We start from the raw sequence: 21,439 nt of genomic DNA on the forward strand, positions 1-21,439 counted from the left end.
AATCAGCACATGAGTACCTTTATGTGTTATGTAAAGTACTAGTTACATTTAATTTACACATACTGTAGATTGATAATTGGGGTATGCATTGTACACACGCATTTGACCTATGTGTATCTACTGTATAAGTTGCCTTTTAAAAACTGTGAGGCATGTGAGGCATCGTGCTAATTACTGTACCTACTTTGCAGTGATTAATTAATTACAAAGATATGAGAATTACGTCATTTTTTCAGTTTCTTGAAAGATTTCGATAGAATCATCGTCAACAAAATAGCTGTAAATCTTGCTCCAAACATCCATTACCTTGATATAAATAAGGTATTCAGATGTTCAGTCCTCAATCCACTGCTTTTTCGTTTATACTACCGAGAGTGCCCTTGATTTTCGGGCTGTATGGCCAAACTAGATCGGTATTACACGGATTACTGGATCTCAAGAACACATATTATGTGAAGAATGCATTATAATTTGAAAACCAGGAGGATTGTGATCATAGGTTGTCTTCATTGATTTACAACATATGAGTATAATAAATTGTATTTTCATATAAAAAAAAGACATAATTCACCTCTAATTCTGTTTTGCACATCCAACAACCTTGTACTGCTGCGAACCGTGCTCTATCGCGTTTAAAGCGTGCATGAGTATTGTATTGTGATAAAATAATTTAGGCCTAACAGTTGCCTAGTTTATTTTAAGGACAGATCACGATGATATGGGAACACTTAGTTATAAACTAAAAGCAGCTTACACCGACCACGAAAAGATACAATTTAACCTTGGAATCTGCATTAACTTTTGCTACCACATCAACGCCGAAATCAATTATTGCGTTGCTAAAATAGTACCACAACACAACGCCTAGTTCAAGACACAGCTAATCATTATGCACAGTATAATTAAAAGCCCAATCAGCTAACTGATCTGTAGACACCCTATAGTACTCTGTTTGCTTGTTTAATGTTTGCTCATTTCAAAAAGACTAAAAAAACTATTTTATTCCCGAAAATGGTGATTAGATTTATTTTTTTTTGGGGGGGGAGAGGGTGCGAGATCGTAATAGGAACAACAACCTAAAGTTAACACTGGTAAAAATACAACACTTTAAACATTTTTAGTGGGAGTTTTAAAACAGATTCATGTTAATGTACTTTTTTCCAAAATGTAATTAAATTGGGTTGTTAAATGCAATGAACTATGAAAACAATCAAATAAATTAGGACTTTGAAGTTTGGTGATGGTGTTTTCTTCGACACAGCTTTAACCGAAATTCGGAAAAACATTTTCACCGTAATTGAACTCTAGTGCGCAGTATTTTTTATGTAATATTTTTCGCATAAATTAAGGGCCCCAGGATGCTTTTACTCAATGGCACTGCAGCTCATTCCTCAACTGCATTACAATAAATTCATATTAAATCGATGCGATAATTGGCTGTTTCATGTTAATTTCAACGCCAAAACCGAGATAGATTGTGTATTTTCAAAACTAGTTTTCTGTTTCTCTTTCTTATTCCAAAGCGGATCTAAGCAGATCTAAAATTAAAAAAAAAGAATTAGGCAGTTATATAATAACAAATCTGAGCTTTGCTGCGAAATGGGTTATCGTGATATTAAACTTTAAATACAGATTTTATAATAATCCATACTAGGATCTACAAATTAGTTTCGATCGGATAATGTGACAACGTGAAGAATTTCATTTTTCTTGTAATGGAAGTCTGTTAATTTCTTGATAGTACCGGAGCTGTTTTGACTTTCTAAGAACTCACATAAAGTCAGTATACCACAACCTTAAAGTTCGTGTTTTTTCTTTGTTTCATTATGTTGTTAATATTAAGTGAAATACCGTGCAGAAAAATTCATTTCTTAAGGAAGCGTGGTGTCGCAATTACCAGCATGAAGTGTTTTAACTATAACCTGTCCACGATCTGGCTATTTATTTTACGATTTTTTTTATTCAAAAGCATATTTAGAATCCATCGACAGAATAAAAGACAATGATTTCAGATGTGAAGCAACGTTTTAATTACAACAAGAAACGCAAACATAACATGAGCTAAGGAGAATTTATGGTTTGTCAAGTGCCGAAAGTGCATGACATACAGTCCTCTGAAGCCGTATTTGATCTATGGATTGGAATAATATGATCGAACGAGTCCAAATTTGAAGAAACCCGTTTTAGTTTTGGACATTATATAAACACCTATCTAATCAGTTGGTATACAGTAAATATAGGTTAGGATTACAATTACGATTGTTGCAGTAGCTGGAGAAAGATTAAGAGTTACTTAAGGCTAACCAGAATTTATTACATCTCATTATAAGTGGCTCTTCATTCTACTTTACTGCCCTACTCTAAAAACCTTGCGGACGGGTTTTATAACTTCGTTTTCGTGCCGTGAAACTGCAAAGCTAAGGTGTAATGCTAAATGTACCGTATGCAAAGTGAATTGGCGTGTTTCTTAGGTATTGAAGGAACAGCGACCGAGGTAAGTGCAAATTAATATAATGCTTGTATAATGTGGGCGATTGTAACGTACACACATTTTATGAACAGAAGCACTGATCTCCTGTTCACATTTTTAAAGACATACAAATTTTGTATTCATATTCGCAAACACCGGGAAGCAAAATATTGCCAGTCGGAAAAAAAGCAGCTGTATAACTGTAAAATGCATGAATAATAGTATATTACTTTATTGGGATCTATCTTGTAAGACTTTCGTGTTTCTGTTTACATGAACATAAAATGGAGAACGCCGCGCTGTGATTTATGAAAATATTTCATTGATTATTGCATTGAAACAACGTTTTTTTTAAAAAATGCATTGTAATTCACCTTAGCAGACGACCAATAATGTTTAGATATAGCACACATATTTTATGTAACGGGGAAAAAATGCGATGTGATACATTTTCGTAGGAATGTTGAACCTATTGCAACTCGCGACAGACAACGCAACACGGTGGAAGAACGTTTTTTTTTAAAGAAAACACATTTTGGAGCCACCTTAAGAAAATTGGGTTAGCTGGTGAGGTCACGTGACACGATTCCTGGAAAGTTCCTGGAAATCGGCCTTTTGTGTTTAGCAGCTGGCAGTCTTTCTTACGGACTGGGTCAAACAACAACAACAAAAAAAAAAATACAAATGCAAAGAGAAACACTTGCGAAGTCGCAGAAGATGTCCGCATCCTTACCGTTTTTCTGTAAATGCGCGCCATGCTAAGACGAGATATGCGGTATCTCGTCGCTCGTCCTCGTGCTTATAGTGCACAGTTCAGGCAGCACCAAATGTAAATCCAGTGAGGTTGAGAGGGAAAACGTTCTCAGTTCATATTTACCTAAGGCTTGACATTTGGTGCCTGGTGGATATATCTGTAAGGATGATACGTTGAATGCTTCCATTTATACGGGTAATGGAGCATTAGAAGATTTTTAACGCCTTTGCTCAGGGGAACTCTTTCAAGTGGCTTCTCGCGCTGTACGCGTGGATGTGATAACGTCTTGCACATTTTTATCCCACTGTCAGTCAGATGAAGTCCGTGAAACACAAAATCTGGTGCAACAACTAATGTTTTTTTTTTTAAATTGGAGCCCGCTCCTTCCGTGCTGACAGGTAAGATTGTTTTCGTTCCAACGACACAGCACTGAGCTGTACTAAAAACGTCGTTTCTTTTTTTTTTCATTCGTTTTATTTATTCAAATGAATCTTCTGTATTCATATGATGGCTGCATCACGTTTAAACACCATCTCGTCCAAGATGAGGAAACGAAGTGTGTTACTGTCATTGCTTCATTTGTTTCATTTTTTTAATTAAAGTTGAAGTTATGTATAGACTAGTAACGCTGTTTATCAGGATCCCATCGTTTCTGTGTTAAGAACAGAACTTGACTCCAATGTTAAGAACAGAACTTGACTCCAAAGTATTTTTTTTTTCAAAATTGTTAACTTTTAAATTTATTGAATTTAAAAAATGGAGTGAACATTAAATTTGTTCTTTACGCCAAACAGGCAAATTAGGACTTGGTGCGTTTAATAGAGAGCCCTGTGCTTGGTGTTGTTTGTTTAAAAATGTCCAGTATTATGCAATAGTCGGAAAGTGAAAAAATGTAGCAGAAATGCAGAATACACGTTTTCCTCTCACCTTTCGCCTGCGATGCTCATGAACCATGCTATAAATAAAAGTTAAGTGTCTTGCCTGTAATCTCAAAATATCAAGGCGATATAACAATATGTAACTGAATTTACACAACTACAGTGTATAAAGTAACTGTATCCAAAATTCCCCTACTACAGTAGTGCATTATAAAGTAACTCTAACCCTTTTTTGTTTTAGGTGGAAGAACATAGATTTGTACCGATACTAAAAGATAGGAAGGTTTAGCCAACCCATTTTGATTTCATTTTATTTTATTTTTTGAAGGAATACACTTAAAAGGTAAAGACATTGCTGGAGGCGCGAAGGTGGATTTCAGGGTGTTCTCCAATGACCTGCCATTCATCCGACTCCACCGAAACCATAGAGAATGAAAGGAGGTCGGAAACCGAGTCCAGAGTTGTAGATTCCGATCAGAACCGCATTGCAGCAGCCATGAGAGATCTTAAGAAGACAGGTACGATGACCACAGTTTGCGTTATAATAACGTATTTCACCATCAGCACAACTCAGGGTCACAGCCCCTTTCAGGACACTGAGTGTTCTTAGGGAAACGTTTAAACGAGTAATACGCTATTTTTTTCTGTCTCTTAAAATGTCATTTCATATTTCTTTGTCCGTGTAAATTAGATTTATGAAAAGAGAGGCAGCGTTATGCCAGGTAGTTATCGTGGGACTGTTTCCCTTTCTTATTTTGAAAAAGCAGTTTGTACTAAAGTTTTTCAGGTTGACCAAGAATTTAAAGTGTTCATATTTTTAAATTAATTCAGTCAGTTAATGATAGCTCAGTTCGTACTCCATGCAAGCTGTTTTTTGTGACACATACAAATCATAAACAGGGAAAGTTCTATACACCTCAGATTATATAGTACCGTGGCTTTTCAAAATGTGATTTTGTGGTGCAATTGTAGATGTGCTTTTGTGTTTTAATGCACACAAATAAGCCTCTTTGTGATTTACCAAGGATTTTAAAAGTATTTTGTCATCACATGCTTTCTTGCTGATATCTTTCCTTAGCCTAAAGTAAAATAAAATCTGTAAATTATTGTATTAAATTTTTATGTAGCCCAGGGGTGATCTAACCTGTAACTGGTGAGCCACATTTTGCACGGTTTATTGGCCTCTATAAATATCAGTAACTAAATTCCTGGAATAAAATAAGATTTGGAGAAGCCAAAACCATAGTGGAGTCAGTTTATACAGGATAATGTTACGTCAGGGTTCCAGAAGATTCAATGGCTATCCAGGACAAGAACTGGCACTCCTTAAGTGAGCCTGTTTTATTATTTTTCCAATTTAATTCTTGTTCAAAGAAAGCATGAATCATTCAAAGAAGATACATGGGAGCTACACGTTGGAATTAATACATAATAATTCAATATAAATGAGTCTATCTCAGAGTAAATTACAATTCTTCAGAAGTGCAAAGCAGTTTGAGTTTTGGAATCATTTTAAGTCAGTTTCTCCATGTTTCACACAGCCATTTTGCTACCATTTTAGTTTGTACTGTTCTTGAATATGCCCACTTACATTTAGAAGAGTTTCTTAACTCTTAGTTTCATGGAGTAGCCTGCTTGCAACATGTACTGTATAATTCAGGCCGTTTTAATGTGGGTCCAGATTTCCACATTTCCAGCATACATTTTGAAGATCGTTTATTTAATGCGATTGCTAGCGCGTGCATGGCTATTCACAACAGATCAAAAACAAAAAGGGTCACATGGCTGTAGAATAAAATCCGCCCGAGTCTGTTGTGCAATAATTGTGCTTGGAAATTTAAAATGGTCAAAAGTGCTGAAAACCCACATATACTGTATAAAGTGTTCCACAGGAGCAGTGTAGATTAAAAATGAGGAATGGAAAAACCCTCCATGTGTCATAAGAAGACTTTCTGGTACCACTTTTAAGTCAACACCACTCAAAATACAATTTGATTTCCCTAAGTGTCACCTTTAGCTGAAGACTAAATCTAGATCTGTACTTCTCTCAGTTCTCTCTATTCTCAAATGCAGAAGTCAAAGAGGCACCAAAGCTCTCTGCAGAGTATTAAGTGGTAGGATGCCACACATGTGTTCATCATGGGAGACCAGTGGTCAGACAAATAAATGTAAAGATATCCTTTGAAGAGCCTTTGGGTACTTAGGAAGAAATTATAGTACCCGAGGAAACCAACACAAACACCAAAATCATAAACCAGGACTTTGGAGCTATGAGGTGGCTCGGTTGACTTCCATGTTGTCATTCCACTGCTGCTCAGTGGAGACGGCACTAGCTCCAGATCACTAAGTTGATTTTCCGAGTTTGGCCCTTGCACCATCTTCTTCTCTAGTCAGTGGGTAGCTCTCACCTAGTTCCAGAATGATGTTGTCAAATAAATGTGCCTTCTTCAAGATCATCGTGGATAGTTCACTTGGGGTTGAAATTAGGTGTGCTCACAGGCACAATAATCCAGACATGAATCTAGTCAGGCGACCAATCAAAGAGCAAGGGCTCAACAAAGTGTAGCTTAGTAAGGAAATGCAACAGTTTTGACCAACAGCAAACAGATAAATGAGTAATAAGATATCACCTTTCTATTAGAACTGCAAAACAGCCTGAAATTAAGAATTTAAGATCACTGCCACAATGTATGGTGCTTCTTATCTATTTAATTACACCACAAGTGTTTCTTTTAGAGACCAGAGTTCAAAATGCTGCTCCTTTGTGCAGACTGTACAGTCATCTAGAAATAGAGCAAACCTCCATTAATGTTTTGGCTGTAAAGGGACACAGACACTCACTGTCTTCAGCAGAGTCTGTTTGTGCTTAAGCAGGATTTCTGATGGTCCGTACTAAAGTCTGCTGCAATTTCCCATTGCTGTAAGCTCCACATATCATTTGTGTGCTACTGGAGTTGGAACTTCTATCATGCTAGGTATTTTTTGCTGTATCTTCAGATCGGTATTCTGTTGCAACCAGTGTTTCACTACAAGATATGTTGTTAAGTACATGAGAACACCCAATGGTCATTGTGCCCATCTAGTGGTAGTTAGTAGCTTATTTTTCTGAGGATCTCTTCAAGAAATGTATTTTAAAAAATCAAGGTTTTGGCTTTAACAACATGGATAGGTTGCTTGTTCCATACTCTTGCAACCCTTTGTGTAAAGAAGTGCCACCTTATTTCAAATTTAAAGGCACTTCCACAAAGATTCTACTTGTGTTCATGGTGCTCTTTTGATTCTATAAAACAGTGAGCATTTGCTGATCTAATAGAATGAACTAATGCTTTTCACAAAGTATTGTGTTTTCCACTTATTAGATTGTGTCTTGGCCGATTAAATACAACAACGCATAACAAGCAGTTACATTGTAACTTAGCTTTTACAGGTCCATGAAATGACTTAGTTCAGTCTCCTCGATTGTACATTTTTTTTCATTCCAAGGTACTTAAACAGAGACTAATGTAAGTGTACTGTACATGATCTTGGAATTAATGCCTTTCATGTCACTGATTTGCTACTACTGACATAAATGATACTAACAATGGGGCAACAGAGCCTTTGGGATATTCAGCTAGCATCTTTCAGTCAATGTCTTTATTGTAAAAGTAACTAAACTCTTTTATGCTGGATTTTTTTCTTAAATGAGATGAGATCGCTGACCTTTTCAACTTAAAGTATTAGTCTAGAAAGGAATTATGCTATTTTAGGTATGCTTTTGGGTGTTTTTGCAGCACTGAAACATTATTTAAGGTATAAGTAAAGGAAATAAGGACTTTTTTATATTGATAATATAATTGTTATTTTACTTGAATTACTTATCCAATGCATTTGTTTTGTTTTGACTAGGGTGGTACTGGGGTAGTTTAACTGCCAGTGAAGCTAAAGAGATACTCCAGGACACACCGGAGGGCACCTTCCTGGTCAGGGATAGCTCACAAAGGGACTACCTGTTTACCATCTCTGCCAAAACCTCCGTGGGGCCAACCAACTTGCGCATAGAATACAAAGATGGCAAATTCAAATTGGACTCAGTGGTGCTCATCAAACCCAAACTAAAGCAGTTTGACAGCGTAGTTCATCTTGTAGAACACTATGTGTTTCTGTCAAGGACTTTGAAAGGCTCAGAGTCTCTTAACCCACCCAATGGCACAGTCCAGCTGCTTTTGACCAAGCCAGTTTATACATCAATACCATCTCTGCAGCATCTCTGTAGGATCTCCATCAATAAAGCAACCAAAAGGATTCAGGACCTGCCTCTGCCTAACAGGCTGAAAGATTATTTAACAGACTACATTTACCACGTTTGATAAAGGTGTTTTTTGTAACAGTGTACACACATTCAATCTATGATATTTTTTTTTCTTCACTGTTGCCAAATAAGGGGTTAAAAAGTGTTTAAATTCATGAAGATTTTGGAGTGGCATGAATGCAGATTATCTACAAGCAATATTAAAAATCACAGAAGTACATTTGTAAGTGTTATTTTTATTTTGTATCTTTTTTTATCTGAAATGAAGATCTGACATTTCATTGACAGGCTTAAGGGATATTTTCTGTCTTTGACACAATCTTGTTACTTTTGTTTTGTGCCACAAATTGAGTTAATACTGTCGCAAGCAATAAAAGCTTTTGGCAAAGCAATAGCTCCATTATTTAGGTGAAGTCTCTGGGACTGCTATACAAATGTGACATTTTCTGTTGACTGAGACTTTGGTGCCCTTACTTAACATACTGTATATGTGATCATTTTTATGAACTCAGCTGTGGGAATTGTGCTTTTACAAGTCCTTATATTTTTAACACTTGAAAATAAATGCTTTTACTTTGTCGTTACACTTGGTGGAAGAAATGAAAAAAAAATTGACTAGTTTTTATCCCAGCGTTTTGAAAAGGTTGTTCAGGTGTACATTTTACCTTAATCTTTTATAATCAGTTATCATTGTATTTAGCTAATTTAGATTGCTTCAATGTATGGAACAGATCCTCTGTCTAAATCAAAGAAAAAAAAATACAATAGAGAATGAGTCAAATTGAAGCGGGATGTTTCACCACTTGAAACCAGTCTGCATCCACCATCCTTCTTCATGTTTGTGTTTCTTAGAGTGGGTATTTCTAAACCAGTTCTTGGAGAGACTCACTGCTGCAAGTTTTACAGGTAACTATTAAAACATCAGGTTCTGAAGACTTGGAACAATTTAATTCAGATCAGTTCCAGGTGATGTGTTAAATAATCTCTAAATCTGGAACACAAATTTAGCCCATGAGGAACAGAGTTCCAGAGCTGAGCCTTTTTAAGCAATAATTAATAAGTGTTCCCAGTCTTTGGAAATAGGAAATTTGAGGCAATGTGATCTATAAGACTTATTGGATTGGGGTTCACCATGACTAAACAGGGGTGTCTATTTTAAAATATAACTACAATGTTTAACAATTTAATGCCCATTTCTTTCTATGATCTTGTGAAATAATGACAGACAGTGAAACCTTACAGGTGATGGGTGTTTTCTGGATTCTAGTTACATTGTGTTTTCGAAGGGTAAAATTCAAATAAGATGAGAAATTTGATGTTAAAATGGAAACTGGAACCATTCTGTACTGAAACTGAGTAAGGCATTTATTTAGGGGTCACAGGTTAATTGGAGTTTCTGCATTATTTCTCATTGATATTTATACTGTAGTTACTGTTTGCTTTTTGGACTGTTGATTGATGAGATGTCTTATTATATCCAGGCTTGCTCATTTTCCACATCTATTTTTCAGGAGTACAGAAATTACAACAAATTCAACTTGTAAAGTGCATTGTAGTATCTGAGTCGTATTAATTGCATTATCCTGGTCAGAGAGTGAGGATCTAATTTATTGTATTTGACCTCATTGCTTTCAGGTCATCAAATCTCTATATTTTATGTTAAATACATTATCTGCATTCCTAAAAGTAGCCAAGTTTTGCATCACTTTATGCAATCATATCATAACTGAAATTTAATTTTGTAGTCTATCCTGTCTGCTCTGATACATTAGTATGAAAAGAAAATTATTAAATCCAATACTGTATTCTGAGATTGTTTTAATTTATTGTCTAGGCTATTAGCTTTCAAAAGGTGCCAAACAAATTGCAATTTGCTCAGGTGTGTTGAATAGTTAAAAGATTTAATTTACCAGAAAGTATTTGGATACAAAAAAATGATCTTATATGCTCTTATTTTCTGCACATCTAATGATACATTTTGAAATCAGGCAAGTCTAAATAAGGACATTTCTTTTATGGCAGAGAAAAGCTTTTGTACTCAAGTGATTTATTTTTATTTCCCTTATTTCCATCCTGTAATGCAGAGTAGGAGACAAGTACAGTATATACTTTAAAATCAGTACAAGACAGGATGTTATTTTAAATTAAACAAAACAGCATTAACATTAAAGTTGAAAAAGAATGATTGGAATTTGGCCAATTAATTAAGCTCGTAAATGTAGTAGTGCTCTTCAAAGAAAGTTGTGCCTGGAAGTATTCACACAATGTTTTCTAAAACATAAAATACAGGAATAGATGAGTTATTGTAAAGAAGTAGTATTGTATATAAACATAATTGGAAACAGCCTAAGATGAGAAAGCAGCTAAGATACTGGTTTATCTTCATGATCAATTAAAGTAAAATATCTTTAGTTTATTAAAGTTATTGTCATAATCTGCCTGAAATAAAAAAGATTTATTGAAATTCCATGAAATACTTAAGATATTAAGCAATCTATACTCTACCTAGGATAAAACAATGAAACAATTTAATTAAAATTAAAAAAATAAATTTTTTGGAAAAATTAAAATAATGAAAACCAGTTTACCGCAATCAAATGATTATTGTTTAGTGTGGATTGTGGATTGTGTTGATGAAAAAAATTCCCTTCACCTGTTAAAGGTTCTCAGAATTGCCCTTGGTATTTTGTGTTTTAGAATTTGAAGTCCAACTATAATAGGTCTCTAGAAATACCTACAGTACCTAACGATAACTAGATTTACAGTGATGCAATAGACTATATTTTTGGCATAACATGCCTAAATTATTTAAATTGTGTTGCACCACATGTATTCAGTTGCCAGGTTTAATAAATATGACAGATTACAGATTTAAAATTAATATTAATTTTAAAGTTATGCTGAACTTTATGATTTTATTTGAAATTGAAAAGAACACATTGATCCCACATTGTTCTTGTTTAAGTCATTTTAATACAGTTGTTGAAAGATCTTAGAGCAAAATGTTATTTATTTGTCAGTTCTCTTGTTATTTTATGATACTTATACATATTTCTTTTTGGTGTTCTCCAAAACCTGTATGTTAATGGGCAAACAGACTTTCAACCAAAGGAATTTGTGTGGATCAGTATTATCTACTAAAATTTGTGTGCTAAAAATATAACCAAAGAAACCTCAGTGATCTCATAGCTATCGCAGATCAGTGTGAAATATAGCCTGTTTGTTAGGCATATTTTACAGGCACCAAAAAAAAGTTTTCATAAGAATGTGGATTCCAGTGCTCACAGTTGTGTTCTGTGACATGATCATGTTTAGTCATGTTCTGAGGTCAACAGTGTAGCTAAGAACCCCAATTGGGTTACTGAGCAAGACAAAATATTTCTTTGGATGTGGTACACAATACTGTATCATATATAGGATAGTAATTATTACAAAAACAGAGAAACTCTAAATTCCTAATTTAGTTTCTGGTATAAACCAAACAGTATAGTTAAAGTCAGATTGATAATCTGTCCTGTTGACTTGATCCTAATTATATTGCTGCCCATTTTGATATTTCTTAAGGCTTTATTTTTACATGAAATAAAAATTAGTGGATGTGCCTAAAGTGTGCATACTATGATATTTGTTACATTACACAAAATATTTCCCAGAATATGACGATGTATTCAACTAAATTAGTAGATTTTAAGCAGAACAGATATTTATGTATGTGCATAACTTTACACAATTAATATCCAACATAATGTAAAATATTACAAATTCTCGAAAATCTAACTACTTACAGTAAATGTACAGTAACTACCTTATTTTCAAAAACAATTCCTAAAATTTACTTTTTTTACATTCAATAATAATGATGGAAAAAATAAATATACTGCTGTAAAAATAAAACAAAACAAACACCACATTTTACAGCTATTAATTCTTTAAATGACTTGTATGCTTTTATTTTAAGAATATAAGTCATTTTAAATTGGAGAAAAAAGCCTTTTATTGACACTGGTCAGATAAATTAGTGAGCTAAGTGGAAAATACTGTAGACATAAATGTTTGAAGAGCTAGATCAGTATGTGTACAGAAAAAAAAACATCTCGTGCTGATTTTTAAAGTAGTTTGAGTTAAGAATAAAGCAAACTGTAAATTAATTGTATGTACATTGCATGATATAAATACTGCTTCTTAGGCCATAGAGCTGTAGAAAATCACAGAAAATCACTGGCTTTTAGAATTAGGGACAAATATACTATCTGTCTAAAATCCTTCCATACTCTTTTTGCACATTTTATTAAATCCTTACAAGTCACACAGTTCTATTGTCCTTTGTATTCTCTTTCAGTTGATTATCATTAGGGAAATCATATTTCTTTAATTAAACCCCCAGTCTTCCGTGGACATGAGAAATGTTTTATTGAAACCTAAATTAGTTAACTAACTAACTTAACCTAAGTTAGTTAAGTAAAAAAATGGAAACATCATGTCCCCTACAAGTTGTTTTCTGTATTTCAGATAGGTTGTCTTTAGGAATTCTTGAGCTTTTTTCTGTTACTTATTTTCATTTCCAAGAACAATATTAAAGGTAATCTTTGCTATTTGGTTTACAAATACAGTATGCTCAAACCACTCCCTTCCTGAAAATTGTGGGTGGTGTATTATTTGTGTGCCAAACCTGACTTGAAATGGACATTGTTTTTTTTTCATTTAAAAATACAAACATGGTGAAAAGCATACTTGAAAGCTTCAAAAGTAAATCCAGGTTAGAAAAGGACATCCATTACATGCCTGCCGTATTGAGTTCGGCATTTTTTCATTCTTTGCTTGTGAAAATAAACTGATACATCTCAAATGATTTTGTTTGCAGACTAAATTAATTTCTGAGATACCAATAGCACAACTTTCAATGTACTTTCATTTTTTTGTGTACGAGTGTTCGGTGTTAATGTTTTTTGCTACTATTGCATTAATAAAAATGTTGTTCCATTCTTATTTTTAATCTTTTGCATATTTTCAGAAAACACATCAAATATTTCCTTCTTAACTGGGTTTTCTTTCTTGGGATTGTCATAATGCCTCGATGCCTTTTTTCAAAGACATGCCTTTGTTGAGAATCCTAGATTCTGTTCACATATACAAAAAATAAACCCAAGATGATATGTTTTATACAGTGTATACAATACTGTCAGAATAAACCTTAAAACATTTTTTTTTTCCATTGTTGCTAATTCAATAAGGGTAATTTGATTATATAAAGCTACTCCCAGAAGCAGCACATATTTTCTTATGCAAGAAGTCAAGAGGAGTTTATTTTAGTCTCAGTCAGATGCTGCTTTTCATGATTTGTGAAAAGCAGTTAGTAACAAAGTTTTTTTTCTGTGATACAATCTGACACACACTCCATCACGATCCTGACTTTGCCAGAATGCCACCATATTTTTTGCATTTTTAGTGAGTTGTCCTGTTCTTTTTGACCCCATCCAAAATCCCAGTCCTCATGTGTTTGACCCTTCTCAGAAAAGACGGGATGGTCTCCTTCCTTCTTCTGGTCTGTCCTTGGCTCTACTCACACACATAGACATCACACTCTCTAGGTCTTCTTGGTAGTTCTTTGCTCTCTGCCTTCATTTCATCTCCAGGCACCGGAGTATTCTACCCAATTAACTCCTTGTTAACCAATTCTAAATCTTCACTTCACTCTCTAATTTAAGACAATCAGGTGCTGGATAATTCAGCCTAATTAACACCTTGTTAACCAATTCTCAATCTTCACTTCACTCTTCAATTTAACACCACCAGGCACTTGAGTATCAAACTTCATTAACTCCTTATCGCCTGGTTCTCAATCTTCACTATTCACTTGAACACAATCAGGCACTTGTGTATTTAGGAACAAGTAATATGTTTATTCCACGCTGAAAAGAATTCCTTCTCTTTTCAGCATGGAATAAACCTATTACACGTTCCTTTGCAGCCTACGCACACTGACGCAGCTAACTACCTGAACTACTTGAGTATTTAGCTTGACTAATTCTGAGTCGTCCAATCCTCCATCTTCGCTTCACTTATCTTCACGTTACTCAACTCATCTCTTTACTCTTGCCCCTAATGGGTACTGATCACCAAGCTTATCAGCTGATCCTGTTTGGCCAGGGATGCTTCTCTACAACACTGGCATCCCTGATACAGAAGTAACCAGTTTTACCGTTCTCATTTGGTATTGAAAACTTTGAAGGGATCCTCTTCCAAAGCCTGAGCGGAAACTGCAACATTCTAGAGGTTCTTTAATTCGGAAAAAGCTTAGTACTTCAAGACACTTTCCTAAAGACAGCGTGTTCAAATTTTTTTATAATGGGAAGTTCAGTGTAAGAAGCAGCATTCTTACCACATAATAGCTTACATACAGAAATTCAAGTGAAATTGTAATATTTTTTTCTTTCATTTATTGTTGGTTGTTGTTCAGATAATTACATGTTTTTTACATATTTATTGAACCTGGTATTTATGTACAGTATGTACAGTATTAATGTACTATGTACAGTATTTAAGCTTACCGAGATACTGTATGGAAGGTCACATAAATAAGGCATCGGGGTTTTCTCAAGACATTCACCTGCTTTAAAAAGATAATTCACAAAATATGTGTAATGCATTCCAGTCAAGTTGAGCTCTTCAACCTTTTACCTCCTCCATCAACTATTATGGCCTCTTAAGGGTGAATGCATGCTCATTAATAGATATACACTCCCAATTTTGAAACCAATTTTGTCACGCCCGACATCCCTCCCTAGAGGGCACTCCACTGCTCCCATTATTGTCCTTGTGATTAAGCTCTCCAGGTGTACCCTTTTAGCGTTATTATTTAAAGACCAGCTCCTCCAGTCCTCGGGGCTCATCATTAGGGTAAGATGTCGCGAGGCCCGCCTAGCACCAGGAAACCCTACGTCCGTCTCCTGAGGGCATAGGCCTCATCCCCGACACCTCCCGTTTCCTGAGCCCGGGGTCTGGAGGATCTCGCCCCGTCACCCTTGGACCTCCATGTTTCGTCTGTCCGTGTGCTCCCCCCTCCCGGGGATTTTAACTTTGCCGCGTCCCAGGATGGATTCCTTGTTGGTGGACTCTCGGACTGTGCTTTGACCCGCCCTTGGACCCGTTTGGATTTGGATGCCGTTTTGTCTTCCCCGTACACTGTCTCACGGACTGTCACTATTTTTTTGTGCACTATTAAACCCCTGTGTGTTTCTTTTTACCACGCTTCCTGTTTTCTCCAGCTCCTATCTCATCGCATAGGGTCTTCTACAAGATCTGACACGGATTTCAGTCCGTGTTCGTGACAGAATGATGAGCCTACGCCAGACCCCGCGAGCGGTAATCTGGAACACCCGGACCCTCATCTGGACCTTTTTCTCTTCAAGATGCCCTTCCTGTTTTCCTGTCAAGATCCATTCCTGTTTCGCTGGACAAGGTATTTTTTGTGGATTTTTTTTTAAGGAATTCTTGGATTTTTTTTTTCCTGGACCGTCTTATTGCTCCGTTTTTTTTTTCTTTCTCCGCTGGAACTATTTTGAGAGTGGACAGCCCTACCGTTCTGTATATAGTATCCTCTGGTTTTATCTCTTGAGTATATAGTGATTCTGAATTTCCTTCTCTGGTTGTATATAGTCTGTGCTTGTGATATTCTTGCTGATAGTATTGCCCTTATTTTTAATTGTGTAGGGCGTCAGGAGCCACCCTTGAAGGGGGGGGGTACTGTCACGCCCGACATCCCTCCTTAGAGGGCGCTCCACTGCTCCCATTAATGTTTGTGTGATTTAGTTCTCCAAGTGTACCCTTTTAGTGTTATTATTTAAAGACCAGCTCCTCCAGTCCTCGGGGCTCATCATTAGGGTAAGATGTCGCGAGGCCCGCCTAGCACCAGGAAACCCTACGTCCGTCTCCTGAGGGCATAGGCCTCATCCCCGACACCTCCCGTTTCCTGAGCCCGGGGTCTGGAGGATCTCGCCCCGTCACCCTTGGACCTCCGTGTTTTGTCTGTCCGTGTGCTCCCCCCTCCCGGGGATTTTAACTTTGTCGCGTCCCAGGATGGATTCCTTGTTGGTGGACTCTCGGACTGTGCTTTGACCCGCCCTTGGACCCGTTTGGATTTGGATGCCGTTTTGTCTTCCCCGTACACTGTCTCACGGACTGTCACTACTATTTTGTGCACTATTAAACCCCTGTGTGTTTCTTTTTACCACGCTTCCTGTTTTCTCCAGCTCCTACCGCATCGCATAGGGTCTTCTACAAGATCTGACACGGATTTCAGTCCGTGTTCGTGACAAGTTTATAAAGATTTTTTTTTGTAAACCTTGTTAGTGGTTTGCATGAGTTTGTAGAACCTTAGAAACCTCCAGGAGCAGATATTGAGTGGACATATTTTAATCATCTAAAAGACCTTTCAGAGTATATTTTAGAATCAAAATTGCAGTCCTTGATTGTGTCACACCCGTCCTTGCAGGAGCGTCGGGGAGTGGGCTAGTCACCAGCCACCCATGTCTCTTCCCCCTGCCAGTCAGGCCGGGTGCCATGGAAACGCATTCACACAGGAAGCTTGCTTCACCTGTGGGTAATCACATCTCCTCCCCTGTCTCCTGGTTACTTAACTGGATTGCATCGTTGGACCTGGGATTTGGGATCTTTCTCTGTGCCTGAACAGTACTTGTTTCCCCTACTATGTTTCTGGACTGCTTTGCCTGTTTGCTACACTGCCTGCTGCTCCATGGACAACTGTTTAGAGTTCCACCTTCAGCAGCACTGGTTACACTATAATGTGGTTTGTGGTTTAGGTTGAAAATGTAGGAAGGCATCTGAACAGATCATTTAACAAAGCTAGATTTATGTCTTGTAAAATCTGTGAACTAAAAACGTCAGTCATTTAGCTTAAAATGGTGAATCCTATTTCATTTTATGAAAGGACAACTTTGAGGGATACTTAATGAAGCTCAAAAATCCTCTTATCCCACAAATGCTTATTAGGGATGTACAGTACAATAAGTGGTTAATATTAAAAAACTAAGATGCTTTGTTAAGTACTATATACTGTTTGCTGAACATCTCCCATCCCGTTATCCTGAAGCATTACCAGAAATGGCAATTTCCCAGCAGCCAACACATTTTTAACCTGGACGGTTCCTAGTCAAGAGACATTTAGGAGACTAGGGGATCATTAGCAAAGTCTGTCTTGCAGAATTGAAAAAACATGAGCTATCAAAGTGAGGAGGGTGGAGTTCCAGAATATTCTAAAATAAAAATGACTACCAATTTGCCAATACCTGGTTTTACAATCATGTAACCATTTGCCATGATGACTAAATACTTTTATACAGATGTTCGTACATGTGAGTGAATGTTTTGCAGTTTAATGTCTCAAAACCAAATTATAAACTTTTAAACAGCAATGATTTTTCATACATCATTGTTAAACCAACAGGAGGTTGCTCATCTTCATTAGAAAGTGTGTGACTTTAATCTGATGATATACCAAAGGGCAGGGGATTACTGGGATGCCCAAATCCAACAGGTTTTATATGTAGCTACACTAGACATGCCATGATTTTGCCCACTCTCACTCCAACACCTTTTCTTTTTCTTTCATACCACACAGTCCATAAACACAGGTAACACAACCATTTTTTCCTCTCTTTACACAGGTACAACAACTCAGTGTGGAATATAATCATCCCTGCTAAGGTTCTTCTCTGTCCCTGCAGTGGTGACATGGCATATACCTCTCACTGCCAGACAACCAGGTTCTGGACAGGCAGAGATTCCTCCACATCTTCTTGAACAGAGCTGAGACCCTTAGGCCTAGTCCAGCAGCTGAGACAGGAAGGTAAATGTCAGCCCACCCACCCTTCCTACTGGGAGCTGGGAGATTATAGCTGAGTCTCCTGCTTTCCAGTCTCACCATTATAATATTCTCCCTAATATTCCCGTGTGTGGCCCTTCCAAATCAGCAACAACCATTCAGTCATTAATAAACATTACCATTTTCTCACACACTTTTCGCATTCTTTACTCATACACAGGTATGACCAGACAGGAGACCAGCCCTGCTGTGATCTCAAAGCCCCTTTCTGTTGGAACCCCGCATTGTGTCCTATCCAGGCAAGACTGTTCTTCACCTGCTGTCTTTCTACAAACAGTTTACTCTCGCAAACGACCCTGCCGACACTTAACACATGCCTCTGCACCACTGTGTCACGTCTCAGGCAATTCCAGCTGTCAGCCTTCTGCAGCTTACAAGGTTACAGTTCACCAGGCTGTCCATGGTGGATTACATTCCAAGCACAATTCACATACAGTACCTCTGCGACACCCATGGGATGTAGCACCTCTTTGGCCACACCAGCACACAGACAAACTCTCTTTTAGGGCCACAATCACACAACATTCATATAGCACAACGCTGTGCTTTTCTTTCAGCCCTTAGCAACACTGCAGCTGTAAGTCCTTGGCTACCAACACTCATATGCCTTTACTGCCATTGCTTTCTTACACACCTGCCTGCCTACGTATACGAACAACATTCCTGCAGCCGCAGTGTCTTTCTCACACCAGACCAGCCTACGTACAACACTCCTATATCCACTAACACCTCTCTCACACCAGAACAGCCCACATACAACACACCTGAAGCCTGCAGTGTCTCTCTCACACCAGACTAGCCTATGTACAGCACTCCTACAGCCACTAGCACCTCCCTCACACCAGACCAGCCGACATTCAACACTCTTACAGCCTCCAGCGTCACTCTCTCGCCAGGCCAACCTACTGCATGTACAACAATCCGTCTCTGGAATCTCTCTCACAACACAACAGCCTACATATAACAATCCTGCAGTCACCAGCATTCCTCTCATGCCAGGCCAACCTATGTACAACACTCCTGCAGCCACTAACACCTCCCTCACACCAGAACAGCCTACATACAACACTTCTGCAATCGTCAGCGTCTATCTCACTCCAGACCAACCTATGTACAACACTCACACACACTCTCATACTGTGGGTTCGGAAGGAGTTCTCTACTGACATGCAGTGCTGTTTAAAGAAGAATGCTTTTCCTCTCTGTGATCCAAGAAAGCCATTACAGTCTCTATGCATGCGGGCCAGGTGTAAGAGAGTGTCTGTGAAGTCTTTCCAGACAGACCCACGGCCCTCAAGCTATTGATTCCCCACAGCTGCAATCAATCGCGGTAGCGATTCTGAAGACCTGGAACAATTTAACTAAGATCAACTAAATATCAGACGTGTTTAATTAAGTAATTCTGAGATAATTTGGAAAACAATCTGAATGTTTATGCTGTAAATATACTCAAAGACCAGCGTTCACTTAATCGAAACATGCTTAATTGATCATTCCATTGCTTAATACATTTTCCTAATCTTTAAATAACTGGTGATATAAGGTGACCTTTAAGAATAATTTAACTGGGGCTCTCTACGACCAGGGTTGGAGAGCCCTACTGTAGGAATTATTTCCTCACTTTAGAATATTGCAATGAAACTAAATAATAACAAATGTGTGGTAAAAGTGCAAAGATGCTTATTATTATTGCATGTACTATAGAGCAACATCATCTCAGTGTTCCCAAACATTTCTGCAGATTATATAATTTCCACTGCTCTTGTATACATTATAGTGTGTACAGTAAATCCTCATAAACAATGTAATCTGAATACTAATGTTTAAAAATTAGAAAAACCTAAATTTTTAACTTACCTGTTACAAACGTTTTCAATACACAGTAACACACTCTTTTTGGATGTCAATGCATCAAAAAACATCTGACAACTGTCTTTTTTTGGTCATGAAGCAACACCTACAGGACGTGATGCAGATTAACAAAAGGAAAGAGATTAGTAAATTACAGTTTTTAACGCTGAAATGAAAGTAGAAGTTATTGCCTGGATGCTGAGGATGCACAGACAAATCCAGCAGGTAAGTGCTGTGGGGGCGTGCATTAAAAGTGATCGCAAAACATAAAAGCCTCATTCACAGCAGACATACAATACAGCCACACACAGAACTTAATCCCTGCCAATCCAAATCCCTTCTACCACGTGGGCTCGTAGACTTTCTACAGTCTGCACAACCCAGTCCCCGGGGTTAAAGAATTCATTGTAACAGGAGTGCATTCTGTGGTCCTGCCCCCCACCCCCTAACTGTATCCCAGCCTCTTGCACACACCATAAAGAACAAGATAACACAAGCAAGTACAGGGATGTTTAAGCAATAACACATCTATTTACAATAGATCTTTCCAAGTACACCTTCAGGGCTCCATTCCCACTAGAATCCTGTGTTTCATTAGAGTGCTTTGAAGCCAATCATTGCAACTTCTGTAGCAGGTTTTACATTTTTTGTTTGTTTATTCAATAATTCTTTGGAAGGGAAGATGGCTGTTGGAGATAACTGCATCACCAGCTGCAACTAAGCAAGGCTGAACATGGCCTATACCGGGATGGGAAGCAGATTGCTGATGGAACTGGTGTTGCTGGGACAGTCTTCCCCCTGGACCGGGTTTGTCAAACCAGTGCCCCTGTGTGATGACTGGGGTCACAGGGCTGTAGGAGGTGCCTTCCTTAGAATGGAGATGCTAAACTGAGGTCCTGACCATCAAAGATCCCACAGCACTGTTTTTAACAGTAGGGATGTTTTTAGCATCTCAGTGTTCTGGCTAAGATCTCCTTACACTTGGCACACATGCTCTGGCTTACCTAAATTTCCCTTCTATTTTAATGGGTGAATAAATTCCTCACTTCTCGACCGGATGTGCTATGTAGTGGGGTTGGACTATCACTCAGGTGGCACTGCACTCCAGGAATAGATGAAGAGGGTCCCTTCCTTATACATGTCATGTCATTTGCCAAACCGCGTTATACCATATGCGAAAAGACAAATTCCTAATACAAGAAATTGTATATGGCCAATAAAGTAAGTGGTGATCTTATCTTACCATACGGTGTCGCGGGAAGCCGGACCCTACCGGCAAACAACGAGCCCAAGG

At 37.6% G+C, this 21,439-nt stretch overlaps 2 protein-coding genes across 5 annotated transcripts in view; one reads left to right on the forward strand and one right to left on the reverse strand.

Annotated features, from left to right (window-relative positions):
• Positions 1 to 3,292, reverse strand: part of ncaph2 (non-SMC condensin II complex, subunit H2) — a 29,376-nt gene extending 26,084 nt beyond the window's left edge. Inside the window, exon 1 of one of the 3 annotated variants that reach the window (XM_015352370.2) lies at positions 3,204 to 3,292. The gene's annotated coding sequence lies outside the window, so the exon portion shown is untranslated. The remainder of the gene's footprint in view (positions 1 to 3,203) is intronic. The other 2 variants (XM_069192500.1, XM_069192501.1) reach the window with 2 other exon arrangements.
• Positions 1,966 to 13,379, forward strand: socs2 (suppressor of cytokine signaling 2). Of its 2 annotated transcripts, none has more exons than XM_015352373.2 (3): positions 1,966 to 2,494; positions 4,431 to 4,620; positions 7,991 to 13,379. In XM_015352373.2, the coding sequence occupies exons 2-3, from the start codon at positions 4,494 to 4,496 to the stop codon at positions 8,449 to 8,451; spliced, it is 588 nt and encodes a 195-aa protein (XP_015207859.1). In that variant the 5' UTR covers positions 1,966 to 2,494; positions 4,431 to 4,493; the 3' UTR covers positions 8,452 to 13,379. The 2 variants fall into 2 exon arrangements, with proteins under 2 accessions (XP_015207859.1, XP_006633374.1); XM_006633311.3 differs by lacking the exon at positions 1,966 to 2,494 and adding an exon at positions 3,487 to 3,622.
• Positions 13,380 to 21,439: the final 8,060 nt, after the last annotated feature.

Source organism: Lepisosteus oculatus, chromosome 7, assembly GCF_040954835.1.
Source record: "Lepisosteus oculatus isolate fLepOcu1 chromosome 7, fLepOcu1.hap2, whole genome shotgun sequence".
NCBI lineage: Eukaryota > Metazoa > Chordata > Actinopteri > Semionotiformes > Lepisosteidae > Lepisosteus > Lepisosteus oculatus.

Coding starts and splice junctions, on each gene's coding strand:
- socs2 (XM_015352373.2), top strand. CDS start 4,494: ATGACCTGCCATTCATCCGACTCCACCGAAACCATAGAGAATGAAAGG. Junction 4,621..7,990: donor GAGAGATCTTAAGAAGACAG/GTACGATGACCA, acceptor TGTTTTGACTAG/GGTGGTACTGGGGTAGTTTA.